This window comes from Lepus europaeus, chromosome 5 (assembly GCF_033115175.1).
Source record: "Lepus europaeus isolate LE1 chromosome 5, mLepTim1.pri, whole genome shotgun sequence".
Lineage (NCBI taxonomy): Eukaryota > Metazoa > Chordata > Mammalia > Lagomorpha > Leporidae > Lepus > Lepus europaeus.
This window is the reverse complement of record NC_084831.1, coordinates 45,006,369-45,029,635: the sequence shown is the minus strand read 5'-3', so window position 1 is coordinate 45,029,635 and position 23,267 is coordinate 45,006,369. Positions and strand designations below refer to the sequence as shown.

Below are 23,267 nucleotides of genomic sequence, written 5' to 3'. Positions count from 1 at the left end.
TACAGTCCTGATGGCTGAGGCTCCTCAGGCTGAGTGCCGGTCCCCTGTGAGGGCTCCCTCTGCCTGTGGGCTGCCTGCAGGACAGTCCCTGTAGCCCCGGCTCGGGTCTGTGACCTGGATTCGCCATCTCTGGGATTACAGTCCCAGGTCTGCATCCTTCTATGTATGCTCTTCGGGAGATGTCACTTCAGCTTCCTGGGTTTTGCTTTCCCCATGTATAAAACGGGCCAATGGAAACCTGTCGAGCAAGATTGTCGAGAGGCTTGGATGAAACGTTCAGCACAGTGTCCTGGCCCCATGGGAGCAGACACACACCTGCACCGCGGAGGGAGTCTCCGCACTCACAGAAGCTGCCAGCCACATGGGGGAAGGCGGCAGGGTCAGGGAAGTCTCGCGGCAGCAGTGACCACACTGGAGGAAGCATAAGGGAAGGCAGGTTGTCCCTCATCCGCGGAGGAACTTCGGTTCTGACACATCACAGGGTCGCTTTATGTTGTCTCAAGGTCTGTGTTGCTCACCAGACTGGGTGGCTCTGAGGATAGCAGTGTAGCGTCTGACTTACCTCTGTGTCCTGGTGCCCAACCCAGGGCCTGGCACACAGGAGGAGCTCAGGTTTTTTTTTTGTTGTTGTTGTTTAAAGATTTATTTACTTGAAAGACAGAGTTACAGAGAGAGGGAGAGACAGAGAGAGGTCTTCCATCCACTGGTTCACTCTCCAAATGGCTGCTATGGCTGAGCTGAGCCGATCCAAAGCCAGGAGCTTCTTCTGGGTCTTCCACATGGGTGCAGGGTCCCAAGGACTTGGGCCATCCTCTGCTGCTTTTCCAGGTACATTAGCAGGGAGCAAGATGGGAAGAGGAGCAGCTGGGACTTGAACTGGTGCCTGTATGAATGCCAGCACTGCAGGCTGGGGCTTTACCCTGCTTTGCCACAGTGCCAGCCCCACAGGAGGAGCTGGGAGGGTGGGGTGGGGTGGGACATGATACATTCTTTGGCCCATTTCAGAGAAAGCAGTGGGAGGAAGTATTGAGGCCAGACCAGGCAGGCCTGCCCATCACTGGTGAGGAGTCCCAAGGGTCAGGTCCTGGAGCAGCGGGAGGTTGAGGTTTTGCCCAAGACCAGCCCCTCCTCAGGGTCATGGAGTCTTTTGACAGGGGCTTCTCCATGCTGTCTGGGATTAGAAGAGAACTTGAACATTTAGAGGCATCTCTAGTGCACTTCCTTTGTTTCACAGAAAAGGAAACTGAGGCCCAGGAACCGGAACCCTGATCTCTGCTCCCTGCCATGGGTCCTTTCCCTGGACTCTTGACCTTAAACGTGAGGAATGGGGCCAGGACTGAACGTGGGTGCTGCTGGAATGAAACTCACAGAACATTTGTTTTGCCTGAGCAGTTGGCTCCCTCCCCGTGGAGGCGAAGTGTGGCCTCAGTGGCGGCAGCAGTGGTGCCCCTGGGTGCAGCACCTCTCAGCAGCTGCACTCATTCAGAACTCAGGAGTCAGGGCAGTGTGACCCTTCGTGGGCTGGTGTGCCCTGGCACAGAGCTGCAGGCCGGGCCAGGCTCCTGGCCATCATAGGGGCCCTCTCCTATTTGGAATGAAGACATTGCTGAGTGTGGGGCATGTTTCCAGAAATGCACTTTTGAAAATGTTCAATGTGTCTCTATCCACCACCTCTCAAGGGAAATTAGTGAGGTTCAACCAATAAAGCTGTAACAGCTGGAGTGGGGTCTGCGGCCGGGCCAGCCCACTCCAGAGGCCTGCATCATAGAGAAAGGGCTTCTTGTCTCTGCTGTCTTTCTACCTTGGTCTTTCCTAGCAGGAGAGGCTCAGATGTCACTGGAGGCCCAGCACATCTCTCTGCGATTTTGGCATTTGTTCTTCAAACTGGCCTTTGGTGCACTTACATGTGAGCCAGTGCAAGAAGAGCGTGTGGAAGGAATGCACGCAGGGCTTCATGGTGCAGAGGAAGGAGAGGGCAGGTCTGGGGAGCTGTGAGTGTTGAGCACAGCTCAGGGTGGGGAATCCGTGGGAATTGGCAGGAGATGGACTGGACAGTGGGGACAAACAGAAGGCTCCGGGTCTTGCGGCCTGGCCTGGACATGAGAGGTAATCTCACGGGGAGTGGGATTGAGGGGGACATGGTCAGATTTCTGTCCTTTAGAAAGATCACCTTGGCTCTGACGGGGTAATGGGTTACATTCAGGCAGTGGAGGGTTGCCTGGGTGAAAAGTGATGGTTTGAAATGAGGCAAGGATGGAGGCAGGGGGAGGAGAGCTGAGACAGGGAACACAGCACGAGACGGGGGAGGTTTGTGGTGGGAGAGGTGCTGATTGACCAGTGCCAGGAGGCTGCCTGAACACACTACAGGACATTTTCCTGCCTCATGCCCTCAGCACAGGACCCAGGCTGCCCACGCACCTCCCAGGGGAGCCTGCATGGAACCGCATGCCTGCTTCTTGTGGATGTCTCTGGGGTCGGGATCCTGTCACTGAATCCAGAAACAGAGCAATCAAGACACAGGCCTGCCTTCAGCATGTCTCTGTGCAGTACAACCCAATCCTGTTGCTGTGAGCCTGGGGGAACCTGGCTTTCCCGTCTGAGGAATGAGGGGCTGGCCTAGGCCAGGGGCTCTCAGGGCACGCCCTTAGCCTCCTGAGATGAAATTCACCCATAGTGTAAGCTGCTTGCATCTTTTTAAAAAAATCCCATGTAATTTTTAATAGTAACATAAAGGAAAATGAGAGAGAAGTACCTTCTAAGTGATGGGTGCTTCCAGTGATCCAGAGACAGGGTGAGGTTGTTGGGACTCGCACCTGTGCACGGCACCGTCAAGCACGCAGATGTCACAGCAGAGTGGCCGAGGGTGACGTGATTTTTTTGAAATGGTTAAAAAACTGGTCCAGCTCCAAACAAAACACAGTCCAGTCTTTCCTCAATTTACAGGGTAGTTCCATTTGTGGAAAATTCAGTGTGTGTTTAAAACTGTGAAAAAAGTGCTTTGTGTTTATGCATGAAGTGGAGCTATGTTCTAGGCCTAGATGACCGGGGCTGCTTGTTTAGTTATTTCAAGTATCTGGCAAGATGCTAGAAAGTTAGTGTAGGGCTGCCCGCTGTTGGCAGTGAGGCGGCAACAGTGGCTCCCAGTCATTGTGACCACCAGAAATCCCTCCAGTGATTCCCAGTGGGATACTAAGAACTGCCATGGTGATGTCCAAGGGTCCTGGTGCCTGGCAGGCTGCGGGAGGGCAGAGGAAGATAGTAGAAGCCCTCTGAGGTTAGGGCCACCAATCAGGGAAGGCTTCCTGGATGAGGGGCCCTTTGTCACTGGCTGATTTCAGATTTGAGGTAGAAGTGGAGGGGATTTTTCCCCAGGAGGGTTTTGCCTGCCTATTTGGCCACTCTGGAACAAATGCTTGGGAAAGTGTAAGTCTCTGTGAGGCCCAGGAACTCTTTCCAGGGCCTGCTCTGGGCTGCCCCTCGGGTGGTACCATTTCCTGGATCCTGGAGATGTCTGAATCTTCCCACAGGAAGCTCTCTGACATACTACTGGGTTGAACTCTCCCACAAACCCAGCGTGAGTCGAAAACCCATTTACCACCCCTGACCTACCAGAAAACATCCCACTTTGGCAAGACCGTAGAGCGGCCTTGCTTTTGCTCATGACCGTGGAGCTGCAGCTCCCTGCCTCGGCCCGCAAGGCAGGGAGCAGCAGGCTGTGTGTGGCTAACCCAGAAAGACCAGAGCTCCAAAGCAGCCTCCTCCCAGTGTGTATCCCCTTTGCACAGCTGCCAAGTGGAAAAGCCTCAGCTGAGCCCTCGCCAGTCAGGGGCCCTCCGTGCTCACTCATCCTTCCCACTGCCATCAGGAGCGAGGGAGGGGGCTTTCCAGGGGCTGGCATCACTGCCCCACGTCCCTCATGCTGTCAGGTCTTCCTCTTCTGGGCTTTATGTACTTTTGAGCCATTTGAGGGGACATTTCATCAGCGAGGGTAAAAAAAATCCACACGAGCCGTAGGCATTAACTAATTAGCTTGATTTAAGGGGCAGGGGTAAAAGAAAAAAAAATGGCAAACACGAAATCGTAACTACAGACCTGACATAGTATTTATGGCCCTGTATTTCCTGAAAAAACACAGATGGAATATGTTTGTCTTTGAGAAGTTTTTATTGATTTCAGCAGCCAGTTCCTGTGGATTCCTTGTCCCTGCATTACTGTCGTGGTTACTTTTGGGTTGAGAGGGGGGGTTTTGGGGACCATCGCTGGGGCTCCTGTGCAGCACTGGGACGTCCCTGGAATTGACGGGCTAGGGGCCTTCCTGGCCTCGGAACCTGAGACTCTCCTCTTGTCTGATTCACGTGGTTGTGGTTGCAGACTCCAAGACCCGTGGTAGTTGAGGTGCTTATTAGCTCTATAAAATTACATCATCTTAGATTGGGAGTCTCAGGATCCCAGAGGCACAGAAATTCCGAGTCTTGAATCCTGGAGTTCTGACAGCTCCGTGAGACAGAATCTGAGGGTTCTGTGGGGTCAGTGTCCGGCTACTGCCCCACCCTGGGGGACACTTCAGGGTGCCCAGTGCCCTCAGTCTTTCCTCCTTTTGCTGCAGCCTCTGCTCTGACCCCTCCCCAGCCTACTCCGTCCTGGCCTTCTGCACTGGGGAGAGTGCAGCCTTTCACAGTGCAGATGCTGCAGGCACCGGCGGCAGTGAGATGGGCCGAGGAGAGGGAGGGAGAACCCCCCCCACCCTGCAAACCCACCCTAAGGAAGAGGAGGCCCTGGGCAGCCCCTCCCTCCAGCCAGCCGCCTATCTCACAGGAACACTCCTGTCTCTTTCAAGGCCTTCCTGTGAGCCATCGAGGGGGAAGGGTCCCCGCAGTCCCCTGTGGTGGCGTCTGGTGGTGCCTCATACCCCACGTGGAAAGGACACACACAGGGTCCTAGGGGGTGGTCAGTGCCCCAACAGGGGCAGTAGTGTAGTCCAGCTATACCTTAGGTTTTCCTCAAGGATCCTTTTTTTGTAGCTTTTCATGACAAGTAATATGAAATACTTAGAAATATATAAAGTAGTAATTATTAGAAGTGAACTTTAAACTTACGTGTGCTTTGAGTCACCGTGTGTGAGCAGCTCTGAGGACTGACAGATACATCATGTCGTGTTACTGCTGTTGCAGGGAGGAAGAGAACAGGGACTTTGAAAACACTCCTGATCCAAAAGCCACCACTCTCCCTGCGTCTGCTCTGTTCCCTTTGAAGTTCATCATTGTATTCCTGGTACTTGGTGCCTAAGCCACCACATTTCGTGGCATGTGGTCAGCATTCAGGATACGTCTGTTGAATAAATGAGTATTAACACTTTGATTTTTTTGAGCGTTTTCGAATGTACAGAGAATTTTGGGTTCTACTCTTTTCATTTCATATAATTTATTTAATATTAATCCTTGTGATGTGGCAAACTCACATAAAGCATGGTTGACCATTGGCAGTTGCTCCTGTTTTCCACACAGCCTTTTTACAAGTGAGGCAGTAAGCATCCTCTTCTTCATGGAGGGTGGTGGGGAGAGGGATTACCTTATAATCATGTGAGATTTCTCATTTCCGTGTATGGTGTGTACTTTGTGGTAAGTGGGCTATTTCTTATGTTTCTAATAAATGAAAATGTTTTTCTCACTTATTAACTAGAGAATACACCAAAAGTGTGATTTTTAATTAACCTGCATAATAATACAACTTAAGTGCATTTTTAAGTAACTGAAGTTTTTGAATCACATTTAGTGCATAATGATGAGGTTTTATTGTATCTTTTTTTTTTTTTTTTAAGAAAAGACTTTTTTGAAAGCCAGAAGCCAGGAACTCCATTCTAGTCTCCCACATGAGTGGCAGGGTCCCAAGTGCTTGGGCCTCCTTCTGCGGCTTTCCTGGGTGCATTAGTCAGAAGCTGGATTGGAAGCGGAGAAGCTAGGACTCAAATGGGCGCTCTGACATGGGCTGCAGGTGCTGCAGGTAACAGCTTGACCCACTGCAATACAATACCAGCTCCAAGTTTTGCACAGCCTTTGACTCCATAAGCCCACATTTAGGAATTTATCTTACGGCTCTAGGTACAGACAGACATGAAGATAGGTCTATAGGAACTTTCATTGCATGATTATTTCCAGTTCTTCTCTTTTCTAAACAAGCTTAGCCCCAGCTTTGAAGGACAGGTAAGCTAAAGGATGTACAACCATTAAATGGAGTACTGTACAGTCATAAAAACTACTGGAAAGGACTTTTTGCAGTCTGGCTCTAGCAAATCAGCTTGTGTCAGACTAGCCGTCTATCTTAGGCCGCTTCGTGTTGCTGTAATGAACAGAATTCATGAGCTCTCAGTTCCGGAGGGTCAGGGGCCAGCACCTGCGAGGACCTTCCTACAGCAGAAGGTGTCATGTGTCAGGAGGGCAGAGAGAGGGTGAGAGGAAGAGCACAAAAGCAAACCTGCTCCTACGGTAACAGCATCAGACAGCCTCAGCACCTCCAGATGGCCCCACCTCTCAGTACCACGATGATAAGAATTAACTTCCCGTGGGCATTGTGGAGAAGACAGACATTTGAACCGTCACACCTTCCCTCTGTATAAAATACAGCATCTATCTGTTTGGAGACGTTAAAGAACGGCCAGGACAGCCATGATTTGAGGGAAGGGACAGTTTACAATGTTGTAGGGCTGAGAGTCAGAGTGCCCGGCTGAGCCTTCCGGCACTGGGGAGGCAGAAATGGGACCACCAAACAGGCAGAGCTCGAGAGACAAAGATGGAAAATGCTGAAATGTGAACCTCACACTCCGGTTGCTCTTGCTCCCATGATATTTGCAGATTCTAAGTGGCCCAAGCTAAGGGGTAGAGAAATCCTCAGAGCATGGCAGCTAAGAGGCTAAGATGCTAGGCAGAGCTTTCGACAGCTTCAGGTTCTGAGAAGACGAATACTGAAGTTCAGGGTTAGCCAAGGAGGAGCCTGGCTTCCCAAACTTCAAGTTGGGGACCCTGAAGGGATGAGGAAGAAGGATGAGTCAGAAATAAAGGAGCTTTTGCAAAGATTGAAGCCCAGCTTTAAAACAACTTAATTCCAGGTTGGATTAAGATTTTCCCCTGAACCACCCTTAAGCAGTGTAAGAAAATTCTCTGTGGAGGAAGACATCATCCAGAGCCTGTGCAAATTTCTCACACGATATTGGACATCCAGTCAAAAAGTACCAGAGATTCCAGGAGGCAGTCCAAGAGGGTGAAAACAGACTCACAGGTAGTGCAGATGTTGAAGTTATCAGATACAGGATTTAGGATAACTGTGGGAGCCATCTTTGTGGCACAGCAGGGTAAGCCACCACTTAATGATGCCAGTATCCCATATCAGAGTGCTAGTTCCAGTCCCAGATATCCTGCTTCAAATCCAGCGCCCTGCTAATGTGCTTAGGAGGGCAGCAGAAGGTAGCCCAGTACTTGGGCCCCTGATGCCCATGTGGAAGAACTGGATGGAGTTCCTGGCTCCTGGCTTTGGCCTGGCCCACACCTGGCTGTTGTGGCCATTCAGTGAGTGAACCAGCTAATGGACTCACTCACTCACTCACTCACTCTTTCTTTCTTTCTCTCTTACTCTCTCACTGTGCCTATCCAGTGGATAAAATAAATATTAAAAAAAAGAAAACTTCTGAAAACTACACTCAGAGGCAGCTGTCTGGCACAGCAGTTATGGCCCCATGTAGGACACTCGTATCCCCTGTTGGAGGGCCTTGGTTTTGCCGATCTCAGCTTCCTGCTGATGCATGTCCTGGGAGTCTTGGGTCCCTGTTACCCATGTGGGAGTCCTGAATTGAGTTCCAAGCTCCTGGCTTCAGCCTGGTCCAGCCCCAGTCTTTGTAAGTATTTGGGCTGTGAACCTTTGGGTGGAAGATCTCTGTCTGCCTCTCTCCCTGCCTTAACACTAAATAAACATTTAAAATAAGAAAATTTTTTAAAGAAACCAAACATAAAATAGCCAGGAGTAAGGAGGAAGATGTAAGAGTCTTGGAAGACTTAGAGATGACTGCTCAAGAAATGAGGAAATCCTGTAGACAGTAGAATAAATCTGTGAGGAGTTTTCAAAGAGTTCATGGAAAAGAACATGGACTAGGTGGGACAAAGAAACAAAGAGTAAGGTTGTAGACTTAAACCCAAATACATGGCAATTACGTTAAATGTAAATGATGCAAATGGACTTTATTCAAATTAAAAATATTGAAAGAGGAAATAAAAATTATTTTGTTGAAGAATATTGTATTAATGAGGATTCTTTTGGTTGTTAGTAAAGAAAGCCTATTAAATACTAGAAAGGAATTTGTTCCCACAAAAGGTACCCAATGTCACCAGCATGGGACTTAGTTTCTCTGCTGTTCTACTTGAGGTGCCCTGGCGTGTGGATATTGTACCCCCCACCAGCTTCCCTTGGGATAACAAGGTGGCCTCCACCAGCTCCCAGGGCCGCCCTCGTCCCCATTCACCTGCAGGAGGGTCCAGGCTGCTCTTTTCCCAATCTGTAAGCAGGAGCTCCAGGTTTCTAAGAAGCAGCCTGTGTCACATGCATGCCTCTGAGCCAATCACTGAGGCCTCTTTCCAGGAGATGAGGTCGTGCTGCTGGGTTCAGGCCTTCCACAAACCCCTGTGGAAGTTCATAGGAACCCCCAGGGGTTCATAGGAACAACAATGATAGCAAATACGTACGGCCTACAGGGTACTAAATACTGTCCTAGATCCTTTATATGTGGCATTAGTGTTTAAAAAAAAAGACTCTTCCCAAGGTTTATTTATTTATTTGAAAGGCAGAGTTAACGCAAGAAATAAAGGAAAAGGATCTTCCACCCGCTAGTTTACTTTCTAAATGGCTGCAATGGCTGGGGCTGGGTCATGCAAAAGCCAGGAGCCAGGAACTCCATCTGGTTCTCCCACATGGGTGCAGGAACCCAAATTCATGGGCCATCCTGTGACGCTTTCCCCACATGCATTAGCAGGGAGCGGGATTGGAAGTAGAACAGCCGGGACTTGAACCAGCACCCATATGGGATGCCAGCATTGCAGCAGCGGCTTAACCTGCCAAGCCATAGCGCCAGTCCCTGTATGTGACATAGTAACCCATTTCACTTTGTGAACCTTGTTGCAGAGAAGCTAAGACATTTGACTTGGACAAAGTCACACAGCTCATCAGTGGCAGCACCAGGACTGAAGGCTGGTCTAACCCCAGAATCTGCACTCTTACCTCGTGTCTTACTCTCTTTTCAAGCTCTGTAGATGGGTATGGGAACTGTGGATCCTTTTGGGGGTGGCTAGAGGGAATGGATACTTGGTGTTGTTTTTTTTTTTTGAGGGGCTTAAATATATTTTTATATTTCTACTCTGTTTTTCTATTCTAAAATAATGTGATTATTGATGACATTTAGGATGAGGTGAGGTATCTGTTCAACATGACCTGGTAAAAGTAATTACTATATTATTATATTACCATTCAACGTGAGCCCAAATCTTACAGGTCTTAGGTATTCCAAGTGTGAAATCGGTCATCTGAGTTACCTGCCCTGAATGGACTTACAGCTGTTACCCTAAAGCCACAGTGGAACAAGGAGGAGCTTATGTTTTCCCAGAATTTGTTCCGAAAAGGAAAAGCACATCATTGGCAATTTCTCTTTTTCATGTCCAATGTAATGTATTGCACAAAATCAGGATCTTCATGTTTAACATAAAAAGAAAATTATAGATTAGAGAAATGGGAAATCTCTAATTATTATTTAGGTTAATTTACCAACATCAAAGAAATTCAAATGGTCAGCAGCCTTGAAAATGCTTTAATTCTTTTTAAAGATTTATTTGTTTATTTTTAAAATCAGAGTTACAGAGAGGGAGAGACTTTCCACCTGCTGGTTCACTACCCGGATAGCCTCAATGGCCAGCAGTGAGCCAGGCCAAAGCCAGGAACTTCATCTGGGTCTCCCACGTGGGTGGCAGTGGCATAAACACTTGGGCTATCTTTTGCTGCTTTTTCCAAGCCATTAGCAGGGAGCTGTATTGGAAATGGAGCAGCCAGGACATGAACCAGCACTTATATGGAAGGCATTGGCCTTACCTGCTATGCTTATGTGCAAGAAAGATGTGTTTGAAAAGACCACAGCTTGAAAAATAGTTTTTGACCCTTCTCAACGGCCACTTGAAACAAAGAGAATCCTTACTTGATTTAACTTCTACTATAACTAGAAGCCTGGTGTAAAATCTTCCTTTAAAACATTTTCTGTTGTGCTAGCATTGTGGCACAGCAGGTTGGGCCACCACCTGAAATGCTGGCATCCCATATGACCACTGGTTCCTGTCCTGGCTGCTCTACCTCCAGTCTACTTACCTGCTAGTGCACCTGGGAGAGCAGAGGAGAATGGCCCAGGGATTTGGGCCCCTGCCACCCATGTGGTAGACCCAGATGAAGCTTCCCGCTTGTGGCTTCAACCTAGCCCGGCCCTGGCCATCGTGCCCATTTGAGGAATAGGCCAGTGGCTAGAGGATCTTTCTCTCCCTCCTTCCCCCACATTGTAACTCTGCCTTTCAATGAATAAATCTTAAAAAAAAAAAAAAAAACACTTTCCATTACAGAAACTAAAGAAAACAAAGCTATTATGTTTGGAAATCACTGGGGGTCTAAAGTTTCAGAGGAGATGCACAGTTTATGGGACATGTAGGACTTCTTTTGTGGGCCCATTGGATGACCATTGAATGACCATTTCTTGGCAGAGCTCTGGAGGGCTGTTCAAGTGTGTGTGCTTGCTATGTTGAAGAAACAGGGAAGACAAGCTTGTAGCAAAGAGAACTGGACCAACATGTGATTGGGTTGTCTAGTTATAAATAATAAGTAGCCAAAATACAATAATTAGGATTTTCCTATTGTTTAGGGCCCAGATTCACTTTCAAGTTTTTATAACAAATGGGTGCTAATCTGGTAGCAGAAGAGAGTCCAAGGGAAGAGAGGTGACCTTTCACATGTGTGTGCACATCCCTCCACCCGTAAATACCTGCGTACACACGCGTGCTGGCCCTGGGCTGCCCGCTCCCTGGCCTGGATGGGGACAGAGCTGCTCGGGTTTCCTTTGCGGCGCCGTCCTGAGGTGAGCCTGCTCAAGTTTTACTGGCCCGAGTCCCTGTAAATCTAGCTTAGCTTTAAAGGCAGATTTATGGGGTTCTTGCGGTCTGGGATAAGAGAAGGTGGGCGGCCCTAAGCCCGGCATGAGGCCTCAAGCGTCAGGCACTGCCGCTTTGGAGGCCCTGTGGGGGTTATAGGCCCCCTGATGGCCATGAGTGCCCAGGGTGGCTCCAGCAAGCGAGTGGGCCGTGGCCGACCCTGCCCGCCAGGCTGTGGAGAACACAGAAAAGGCCCAGCCGCCCACTTTCCTGCCTCTCATCTTTCAGGGGCCCGGCTGCTCTGCAGGCCTTTGGGTTTGGTGAGGAGGGAAGAGGGATGACATGACAGCCTGGTGTGGCAGTAGGGCCCGGGAGGTGTGTGCAGTCCTGGCTCTGCCTCTGCTGCGTGTGCTTAGATCAGCCCCTCACACCCCTGGGCCTGGGCAACAAGAAGCCCCATGTCTGCCATGCTCTGGGACCTCCATGGTGCTCCTGCTGCCAGGGCCTGGCATATGGCAAGCCCGGCACCTGCACGCCCACTGCGCGGAAGGGCAAGCAGCCTCAGTGAGGGGGTCCCACCTCTGCTCAGCTCTGCCTTGCCCTAACCAAGCCCTGGTGGCCAGAGGTAGCCACTCTGTGACCGCAAGCGCGTATGTAGGTGGGAAAGTAAACTCAGGACAGTCCTAGCCATGGACCCTTCCAGAGCTTGAAAACACTTGTGTAGACCTAACTGGGTGCTGGGCAGGAAGGGGACAGCTCCAGTGGGTCCTGCCGCCTGGAAAACCCATTCGGCTGGAGTGCGTGCATCTCTTACTCCAGCTGGGTTCCTGTGTCCTCGTCTGTGTGTGAAGGAATTTGGACAAGACCACGTCTAGGAGTGTGCCGACATCCGCAGCTCTGGGGCTTGGCTTTTGCATAGGTGCAGGGAGCATTGTCATGGCAGAGTAGAGTGTTAGCACCTGACTCCACAGTGGTGTTGTGAGGATTTGGAGATAATGTGTCGTGTAACTGGCACATGTGGGTGTGCAAAAGGTGCACTCTAAACAGCAACTATTTGCAGGGACTCCTATGAGCTGTGAGTGGGGGAGAGCAGGGAAGCTTCCAGAAATGCGTTTCTACTGAGCCCTAAGGGCTCAGGGGAACGTAGGAGGGTCAGGCACCCTGATTAGATGGCAGAGACAGGCAGCTGCCAAAGCATCATGGGAGTGCAAGGGGCCACCCAGGCTGTGGAGCTCCGAGAGCCCACCATAGGCCAGCCCTGCATTCAGGGTTTGGCAGTGATTTTCCCACCACCTGTAAGTCTTCCCATTTTACAGGTGCCGGCGATTATGATCGCTTCCCATTTTGAGTCCCTGTCTCTGCTGCATGAGATCAGGGATTGGTAAATTAATAGCCCAAGAGCCAGTGACCTGTTCTTTTAAACAAGATTTTGTTGGAATGCAGCCCCACTCACTTGTTTCAATATTATTTTTATGCATTTTTATTTATTTTAAAAGAAGAGATGGCGGGAGGGAGAGTGAGAGATACAAACAGAGATCTCCTATCTGGCCATTCATAGTCAGCCAGGGCTGGACCAGGCAGACAGCAGGATACAGATCTCAGTCTGGGTCTCCCAGGGACGTAAGTACGTGAGCCATCCCCTGCCGCTCCCTCCCCGGGAGCACATTAGGAAGCTGGAGTGAAGAGCGGAGGCACTCTGATATGGGATGCAGGCATTCCAAGTGGTGGTTTTTTTCATTTAAAGATTTATTTATGGGGCAGGCGCTGTGGCATAGCAGGTAAAGCTGCTGCCTGCAGTGCCGGCATCCCATATGGGCACCGGTTCAAGTCCTGGCTGCTCCACTTCCGATCCAGCTCTCTGCTATGGCCTGGGAAAGCAATAGAAGATGGTCCAAGTCTTTGGGTCCCTGCACCCGCATGGGAAGACCTGGAGGAAGCTCCGGGCTTCTGGCTTCAGAGCAACAAAGAAGGAGAGAGAGAGAGAGAGAGAGAGAGAGAGAGAGAGATCTTGCATCCACTGGTTTACTCCCTAAATGGCTGCAGTGGTCAGGGTCGGGCCAGGCAGAAGCCAGGATCCAGAAACTTCATCTAGGTCATCCATGTGGGCCCCAGGACTTGGACCATCTTCCATTTCTTTCCCAGGCGCATTAGCAGGGAGCTGGATCAGAAGTGAAGCAGCCGGGACTTGAGCTGGCACTCATCTGGGATGCTGGCGCTACAGGCGGCAGCTTTAACTGCTATGCCACAGAGCCCGCCCCCCAAATGATGTTTTAACCGCACACTAAGTACCACCCCAGGTCACATACTGCATGTGGCTGCTTTTTGCACTGTAGCAGGGTGCTGAATTGAGCAGTGGTGGCAGAGACTGTGTGGCCCACCAGGGCTAAACTACTGTGTCTTGCCTTTTATAGAAACATTTGCGAGTAACATGGCTGAGCCAGGCAAGTCTGAGCCCCACACTTGCTGTGTGAGCTTGGGCCAATCACTTGCCGCCTCTGAGTCTGCCCAGCAACTCCCAAGGGTTCCACCGAAGCCCACGGGTGATTAAACTGCAAAGTGCGGTTCCGTCTCACCAGCCTGGTACCTGGTGGGCACTGAGAGTCTGCTTGCTTGGAAACAAGAAGGCAGTCATGCTGTAGGCCGCCCTGCATCCAGCTGCTGGCTGCTCCCAAGGCTGAAGGAGGTGCATCTGGGCCCGAGATGCTGAATGCATCATTGTCCACTCTCATGCCGACTTGGCAGGTTTCAGCATAAATTAAAATTCTTGTGGGGAGTCACCTTATATGTGGTGCCGCTTTATGGCCAAGTCATTACGGTAATTTGCAAAGCTCTCTGGTGTGTAACTAGAGCCATTCGCTTTGGGCTTGCCGGCTGTGACCTCACTCAGGCTGCCCCATCCTGCGTGTAGTGAACCCTAATGCATGGGGCTTTGCCCTCCCAAGTCATGGCCTCTCTGCCATGAGCTTGAGAAGAAATAATGATCATCACATTGCTCTGCTTTTTCTAAGATGAGAATTTAAAAATTTTTAAATTTATTTTTGTTTGAAAGGTAGAGGGATAGAGAGAGAAGACAGAGAAAGACAGATCTTTCATCTGCTGGTTGACTCTCCAGATGCAACAGCTGGTATTAGACCAGGCTGAAGCCAGGAGCCTAGAACTCAGTCCAGATCTCCAGTGTGGGTGGCAGGGACCCATGTGCTTGGGCCGTCACTTCTTGCCTCCCAGTGTGCGCATTAGTAGGAAGCTAAAACTGGAAGTAGATTTGAGGCTTGAACCCAGGTGCTCTGATACGGGATGCAGATGTCCCAGTGGAGTCTCAGCCACTGCATCAGTGCCCACCCCCGTCATGACTGAGCGCTCATTGCGCCAAATGCACTGTGATCCTAGCCTTGGGTGGTCAGTGTTAGCACTGGTTTTTTTTTTTTTAAATATATTTATTTTATTTGAAAGGCAGAGAGGCAGAGGTAGAGAGGTCTTCTGTCCGCTGGTTCACTCCCCAAATGGCCACAATGGCTGGAACTGGGCCGATCTGAAGCCAGGAGCCAGGAGCTTCTTCCAGGCCTCCCACATAGGTGCAGGGGCCCAAGGATTTGAGCCATATTCTGCTTTCCCAGGCCATAGCAGAGAGCTGGATCAGAAGTGGAGCAGCTGGGACTTGAACTGGCACCTAATGGGATGCCGGCAATGCAGGCGGCCCCAGCATCGTTTTATAGGTGAGGAAACCAAACTAGATTTTTACTTGGCTTTGGAAGTGCCAGTCTGAGCTCTGCTGTGGATTTGCTGTGTGACTGGGGCAGGCCCTTGGCAAGCCTCAATTTTACCTATTAATGAAGCAGATGGTCCATCAGTCCAGCTATGACATTCCAGGACTTCTTACCCACTTCCTGCACACAGGGACCTGCCACTCTCCATGCCTCCAAAGGAACTTCCTTTGTGTGGGGGAAACCAGGTCCAAGGTCTGCTCCTGGCCCTTGTGGCACAGAGGGAGACATGGCTGTGGCTGCAGCTCCTCCCAGGAACCTGCACACCGGCCTCAGAGCAGCAGGGTGATGTGTGCCTTTCACTCCTGGCCTCCCTGAGAAAGATCCGTCCTCCCTCGTTGAAGGCAGAGAGTGAGCAGGAGTGGGCCTCCTCTGGGTCTTGCCCTTGGGGACAGAGAAGCCAGACTGTAACAGGCGGGAGGCCGTATCCTGTCTTTCCTGGCAGTGGCAATGGTGCACCCATCCTGCCAATGGCAGCAGCATCACCGAGACACATACAGCCTCTGGTCAAACTCCAGCTTTTGTGGGACAGAGTCCGGCACGGCTGTCGGGAGACCTCAGTCTGGGCTGCAGCTATATCAGCAACTGCGAGTGACCTGGAGTAGCTCCTTGCCAGCTCTGCTGATCGGTATCCCTCTGTGAGGCCGGAGGCCAAAGCTTCCACAGGGCGTCGTGAGGGTCAGCAGACAGAGGCACGAATGGGCTTGAGCACGAGACTTGCGATGGTGACCTGAGGGGCTCCCTCCACCCTCCTTCCCACACCATTGTGTGTGTTCATTGTGGGAAGACCTCTGCTGTGTCCAGAGGGAGAAAACTGACAGGCTCCCGTTGCTGGTTGAGCAGCGACTGTTCTCACAGAGGTGATGGGCTTGACCTTAGCTCAGCCGGTCACTCCCTGTGTGATCTTTGAGAACAGCTTCAGCTCTCCGATCTTCCTTGACGTCCGAGTGGGAGGCACTTGCTTGTGTGTCTCCAGTCCACCTGTTGGTTGAGATGCAGCAGGACAGAGCTTGGCGCTTTGAAGTCGGAGGGAGCTGGATGGTGACCCCCGAGCCTGATCGTAGGTACCTGATCTCTGCAAACCTGGACGGTTTTCATCTGGGAGATGGTTGCACTGAGCCTGCCGCGGCACGGACACACCAGGGCCTGATGACTGCTAGGCTCCCCTCTCCTTCCCGGCAGGACTGGTGGGTCCTTGAAGGAACCTCAGAACTGCACCGTCCACCCCGCAGACTCTGGGAGAAAGACCCTGGCGATGATTAAGCGCTCTGCGCCAAATGCTATTAATGGTCGTAAAATTATCCACAGTTTTCTGAGGCCCAGTCCCAGGGCTTGCCTCAGTGGGACAATAAAAGCGCATGCAGAAACGATTTGAAGGCGGCGAGACCGGCCAAGCGGAGACGGAGTCAAACGAGCTGCAGCCTGCTCTCATTAACTCGGGCCATTCACATTTGTTACCAGGGATTTCTTTTTAATTAAAAAACAACCAAGTTATTAAAAAATAAGCCTGTGAGGGGTTGGCTGGGCAGCGCCGAGGTAAAGCGCTTCTCACAGCAGGCTGGTCTGGGGGTTTGGGGCGGGAAGGTGGCGTGGAGCAGATGTGTGTCTGAGCGCTCTCACCTGGGCCTTGGGAACCTGGAGACTCGGCTGAGCCCTTCACCTGCTCCAGGCCCTTCAGAGCATTGCGTTCTCACCTGCAAACTGTCGCATACTCGGCAGGTGAATGCCTGGCACCTGTCCAGGCTGTGCCACGTGGCTGCTTAGCAAGCTGAGAGTCTGGCCTCAGCATGGGATAATGGGATAATCTAGCAAGGATCTGGGCTAGAATTAGGGTTAAAGGAGGTGGGCCCTTGCAGGTGGGCTCTCTCCAAGGCCACTTCTGATTACACAGCAATTAAGATGTGGGATTTGGGTTGTCAGACCTGGGTCAGAAATCCAGCTCAGGGGTTGACTAGCTGTGTATTCTTGGGTGAATCATGTAACTTCCCCCAGCCTTTGTTTTTTCATCTGCAAAATGGGGGTAATAATACTCACCCCTCCCTCTGAGGGCAGTGGGGAAGCCCTGGTGGACCAGTGGCCTGCACATCCTGCTTAGCACAGGCTGCTTCTGCTGTCGCTGTCCTTAGGTTGACGGGGTTGGTCATGTTCTGGTGGTGTCAGCCTTGCTCTCATCTCATGGCTTCTCCTGCTCCATGTTGACAGCCTTTAGACAGAACTTGGGCTTGTTAATAACACTTGATTACATCTTTAGGGCATCGTGTAGGTTCTGAGGTGCTGTTTGACAGTGAAAATAACTCCCATTCCTGGTGCACCTGCCAAGTGCCAGCACCCTGTGGAGGTTGTGTGCTGCTGCTCTCAGAGCCTCATGTCAGGCATCTCTGGAGAATCGATGTGATTGGCCCATTCATACAGGGACCAAGGGTCAGTCATGCACGGGGATTTGTCTGTGTGACGGAGTCGGCTCAGGGCCAAGTAGGGTCCCATGGCGAGGTCCTGAAGCCCGTGTCCTTTCTTAGCATCACCCTGTGAGCTGGCAGAGCAGAAAGCTCCAGAAGAGTTCCTGGCTTAATCATCCTCATCTGTAGATGAGAAAACTGGGGCCCAGATTGGGGAGGAGGCTGTACCTAGAGTTTCTGTTACACTTTGCATGGTTTTCTAAGGCTGTTCACATCTACTGCCTTGGCTACTCTTCATCAAATAACCCATAGCTGGGCAAGGCAAAGCCTCTGATTGTTGGGTGGCTGAAGAACCACAGAGGGTGCGGGGGCATAGACAGCCATGCCCTCCATTTGGGTAGTGTAATGCAATTCAGAAAACAACATTTGGTGAGCCTGGGTCCTAGCAGGTGCTGGTTGGTGAGTCCCGGCTCCTGACATGCCTCGGTGTGCGTGGAAGCCACAGCTCCATGTGCACACACCCCAGCTCGCATTGAGCCTGCTGTCCAGTAATTGAGCTGTGAGTGGCGTGAGGACGATATACCGAGCTCTTCACCAGGGTTTCCTGCACAGCATACAGTGAGCATCCAGCACCAATGGGATTGTCTTCTAACCCAGCAGGCCTCAGCTTCGGCCTCTGAGAGTTGAGGGTTTTAATACTGATCCTGCTGGGTGGTTATGGGAATCCAGTGAGGTCTCCTGTGTATCAGGGGTCCTGTTAGTGCTGGCCCAGGGTGCGCTGCCCCTGTACCCCTCTGCAGGCTGTCCCACTCACTTTATGTCCTCTGTCCCCCTCTCTCTTTGCCTAGTGAATGGGAGCTTCAGCCACTGTGCCTCAGCCTCAGAGAAGAGCCTGCTGGACCTGGACCTTGCTGAGGGCCCTGGCCCCACCTGCCGCCAGGGCCTCTTTCTCCCTGCGGGGTCACCCCCACCCCGGGGCCACCCCCCTGCCTGTGAGAGGCTGCTGCATTTCCCCCACCCCAACAGGTATGTGCCCACCCCAACCCCAACTGTTTCCTGTGCACATATCCCAGAGGCCAAGGGTGAAGGGCCTCAGGACTGCACTGAGTCTGCCTGGCTTGTGGACACACAGGGAAACTGAGGTAGAGGAGGACCAGGACATGGTCACAGCTGTGTGGTGCAGTGATGGCTGCCATGTCTAGACCTGCTCCTCTAGCCTTATCAGCACTTTCTGAGGGATGCAAAGGGGATTCTAAGGGAGGTGTATTTCCCTGCTGTGTAGCTGAGGAGCCTTTTAGCGCAGAGTCAGTATGAGTTGAGCATCCCTAATCTGAAAACTAGAAATCTGAAATGTTCATGGTCTCAAATTCTTGGAAACTTCTGCACCAGACCTCCTGCAACATGGTGCAGTCAGAACACAGCACACTGAAAATATGGTATGAGTTACCCTCAGGCTGTGTATACAAGGAAGATATGAAATATAAATTAATTTGATGTTTAGGCTTGGGTCCCTTACCCCAAGATATCTCCTTGTGCATTAATGCAAGTATTCCAAAATTCAAAAAACATCTGAAATCCAGAATGCTTCTGTTCCAAGGGTTCTGGTTGAGGATACCAGACCTATGGCTTCAGAAGAGGAAGGTTCAGGAAAGGTCGGGAAAGAAAACCCCTGGACAGAGAGGGACCCCTCCTCCAGTGCAGTCCCCTGCTGTATGACCCCACCAGGGAGCTGTCTACTCGGGGCTGGCTCACTCTCACAGCTGTATGCTCTGTGCAGAGGGGCCAGCAGGTTTCATATTGGCGGAAACCTGTCTGCTGCAGCTTCTTTCAAATCCCCATCTGCTCTTTAGTGTTCTCTGGTTTGCTGACAGTGAGCTTGCTCACAGGCTTTTGAGCACACTCGCTTGGCCCAGGGCCCTCACCCCTCCCCTGTCTGGGGTTTCTGGGCTGGGGCTGCTTCACAGACCAGAGAGTTTAAAAACTGGCCCATATTATTGGTTCAAAACCCAGCCCTTCACCAGCTATGTATGTGTCAGGGCCTACTGTGTGCTGAGAATTGTGGTCAGGGCTGGGAGACCAGGGGGAAGGCAGCCAAAATCTCCCTGGGTAAGGCTTATCCTCTGGTTGGGACTCTGCCACAGAAGATATTGCTACTATCTAATATTTGTTAGATAATTAGTAATATCTAATAGAGAAATGGCCTCCTTTCATAATAGTAAGACTTCTGATTTAAAGTTGTACTCCTACAAGTATGTTTTTCATTACTAAAATAAAATATCTGAGGCAGGCTCACTTCATGAAGAAAAGAGGTTGAGTAAACTCACATTTCTGGAGGCTCAAAGCCCAGGGTCCCCTTGGGTTAGCCTCTGGGGAGGGCCTGGCATCTGATGGTGTTACAGCAGCAGAAGTGCACATGGAAGAGATCACATCTCAAAACAGGAAACCAGAAAGCAATTCAAGGGCTTGGATCACCCTTAGGACAATGCCCTTTCTCAAGAACTAGCCGAAGGGACCTGCCTTGTCCTTCCGAGGGCAACTCTGCTGGTGAGCTAATGCCCTCCCAGAGGCCTTGCACAGTCTCCCAGCGCTACCACCCTGGGCACCCAGCCTTCAGCATGTGCATTTGTGCCCTCACAAACCCACCCACTGGAGGCTTCAACAGCCAAAATTTGGTTGCTAAAAATACAAGATCAAGGGGCTGGAAGATTTGGTTTCTCCTGCAGCCTCTTTCCTTGGCTTGCTGTGTCCTTATGTGGTCATTCCTTGGTCCATCATCTGTGGAACATAGTGGTTCTTCCCACAGTGCCCGCCCTCCCACCTGTACTCCCACCCTTCTTCCTCCTCCCCCCTCTCCTATTCTCATTCTTATTTTTTACGAAGATCTTGTTTCAATTAACTTTATACACATAAGATTAACTCTATACTAAGTAAAGAGTTCAACAAATAGTATAAAAAAAACACTGTTCCTCAACAGTTGAGACAAGGGCTGTTCAAAGTCATCACATCTCAAAATGTCGATTTCACTTATGTAGATTACCTTTAAGGTGCTTTATTAGTTACCACGGATCAGGGATAACATATTGTATTTGTCCTTTTGGGACTGGCTTATTTCACTAAGTATGATGTTTTCCAGTTTTATCCATTTTGTTGCAAACAACAGGATTTCATTTTTACCACTGTATAGTATTCCACGGTATACATATCCCATAATTTCTTTATCCAGTCTTCAGTTGATGGACTTTTGGGTTGATTCTATACCTTAGATATTGTGAATTGAGCTGCAGCAAACATGGGGACACAGATCAATCTTTTGTATGGTGATTCCAATTTCCTTGGATAAATTCCCAGGACTGAGATGGCTGGGTCATATGGTAGGTCTATATTCAGATTTCAGAGGTATCTCCATTTTGTCTTCCACAGTAGCTGTACCAGTTTATATTCCCACCAACAGTGGATGAGGGCACCTTTTCCCCACATCCTTGCCAGCATTTGTTGTTTATTGATTTCTGTATGAAAGCCATTCTAACAGGAGTGAGGTAAAACCTCATTGTGGTTTTGATTTGCATTTCCCTGATGGCTGGTGATCCTGAGTGTTTTTTTCAAGAGTGTATTGGCCATTGGAATTTCCTCTCTTGAAAAATGCCTGTTCAAGTCCTTTGCCCATTTCTTAACTGGATTGTTTTATTTTGTTGTTGCTGAATTTCTTGAGCTCTTTATAGATTCTGAATGTTAATCCTTTATCCTTTGCATATAATTTGCAGATATTTTCTCCCATTCTGTCGGTTGCCTTTTCACTTTGCTGAGTGTTTCTTTTTCAGTGCAGAAGCTCCTCAGCTTGATGTAATTCCCATCTGTCAGTTTTGGCTTTGATTGCCTGTACTTCTGGGGTTTTTTTTTCATGAAGTCTTTGCCTATGCCAATGTCTTGCAGGGTTTCCCCAATGTTCTCTAATAATTTGATGGTATTGGGTCATAGATTTAGGTCTTTGATCCATTTTGAATGGATTTTTGTGTAAGGTGTAAGGTAGGGGCATTGCTTCATACTTCTGCATGTGGAGAACCAGTTTTCCCAGCACCATTTGTTGAAGAGACTGTCCCTGCTCCAGGGATTGATTTCAGCTCCTTTGTCAAAGATAAGTTGGTTGTATATGTGTGGGTTGATTTCTGACATTTCTTTTCTGTTCCATTGTTCTATCCATCTGTTTTTGTACCAATACAAAGCTGTTTTGATTATAACTGCCCTGTAGTATATCTTGAAATCTTGTATTGTGATGCCTCTGACTTTGTTTCTGTTGTCTAAATTTGATTTAACTATTTGGGGTTTCCTGTGTTTCCCTATGAATTTTAGCATCATTTTTCAATGTCTGAGAAGAATATCTTTGATATTTTGATTGGTATTGCATTGAACCTGTAAATTGCTTTTGGTGGTATGGATATTATGATGATATTGATTTTTCTAATCCATGAACATGGAAGATTTTTCCATTTATTAGTGTCTTCTTCTATTTCATTAATATTTTGTAATTCTCATCATAGAGATCTTTGATGACTTTGGTTAAGTTCATTCCAAGGTATTTGATTTTTTTTGTTGCTATTGTGAATGGTATTGATCTTTAGAAATTCTGTTTCAGCTGTGGCGTTGTCTGTGTATATAAAGGCTATTGATTTTTGTGTGTTGATTTTATATCCTGCCACTTCACCAAACTCTGTTATGAGTTCCAGGAGTTCTCTTGGTGGAGTCTTTTGGATCCCCTATATATAGAATCATATCATCTGCAAATAGGGATAGTATGATTTCCTCCTTTCCAATTTGTATCCCTTTGATTACTTTTTCCATAATGGCTCTGGCTAAAACTTCCAGTACTATATTGAATAGCAATTGTGAGAGTAGGCATCCCTGTCTGGTTCTGGATCTTAGATTGCTTCCAACTTTCCCCCATTTAATAGGATGCTGGTTGTGGGCTTTTCATAAATTTCCTTGATTATATTTAGGAATGTTCCTTCTATACCCAATCTGCTTAAAGTTTTCATCATGAAAAGGTGTTGTATTTTCTCTGCATCTATTGAAGTAATCATGATTTTTGTTCTTCAGTTTGTTAATGTGATTTATCACATTGATTGATTTGAGAATGTTGAACCATCATTGCATACCAGGGATAAATCCTGCTTGATCCAGATGAATGATCTTTCTGATGTTTTTGGATTTGTTTGCTTTGTTGAAGATTTTTGCATCTATGTTCATCAGGGAAATTGGTCTGTAGTTCTCTTTCTCTGTTGTATCTTTTTCAGGTTTAGGAATTAATCTGATGCTGGCTTCATAGATGGAGTTTGAAAGGATTCTCTCCCTTTCATTTGTTTTGAATAGCTTGAAAAGAATTGGAATTATTTCTTCTTTAAGTATCTTATAGAATTCAGCAGTGAAGCCATCTGGTCCTGGCATTTCTTTGTTGGGAGGGTCTTTATTACTGATTCAATTTCTGTCTTAGTTATTGGTCTGTTTAAGTTTTCTATGTCTTCATGGCTCAATTTAGGTAGGTTGTTTGTGTCCAGGAATATAATTTCTTCTAGGTTTCCTGAATTGTTGGCATACAGCTCTTTGTAGTGATTTCTGATGATTTTTTTTTTATTTCTGTGGTGTCTGTTGTTACACTTCCTTTTTCATCTCTAGTTTTATTGATTTAGGTCTTCACCCTCCTTCTCTCTCTCTCTCTCTCTCTCTCTCTCTCTCTCTCTCTCTCTCTCCCTCTCCCTCTCCCTCTCTCTCTCTCTTTTGGTTAGTTGAGCCAATGGTGTGTCAATTTTGTTTATCTTTTCAAAAAAACCAACTCTTTTTTCAGTGATCTTTTGTACTGTTCTTTTATTTTGGTTTCAATTTTGTTGTTTTCTTCTCTAATTTAAATTATTTCTTTTCTCCTGCTAGTTTTGGGTTTGGTTTGCTGTTGTTTTTTTTAGGTC

At 49.0% G+C, this 23,267-nt stretch overlaps 1 protein-coding gene across 1 annotated transcript in view; it reads left to right on the top strand.

Annotated features, from left to right (window-relative positions):
- The window catches only part of GLIS1 (GLIS family zinc finger 1), a 229,013-nt gene that overhangs the window by 123,830 nt on the left and 81,916 nt on the right, over positions 1–23,267 (top strand). Inside the window, exon 2 of the mRNA XM_062193344.1 lies at positions 18,162–18,339. Coding sequence (XP_062049328.1) covers positions 18,162–18,339 — 178 coding nt within the window. The remainder of the gene's footprint in view (positions 1–18,161; positions 18,340–23,267) is intronic.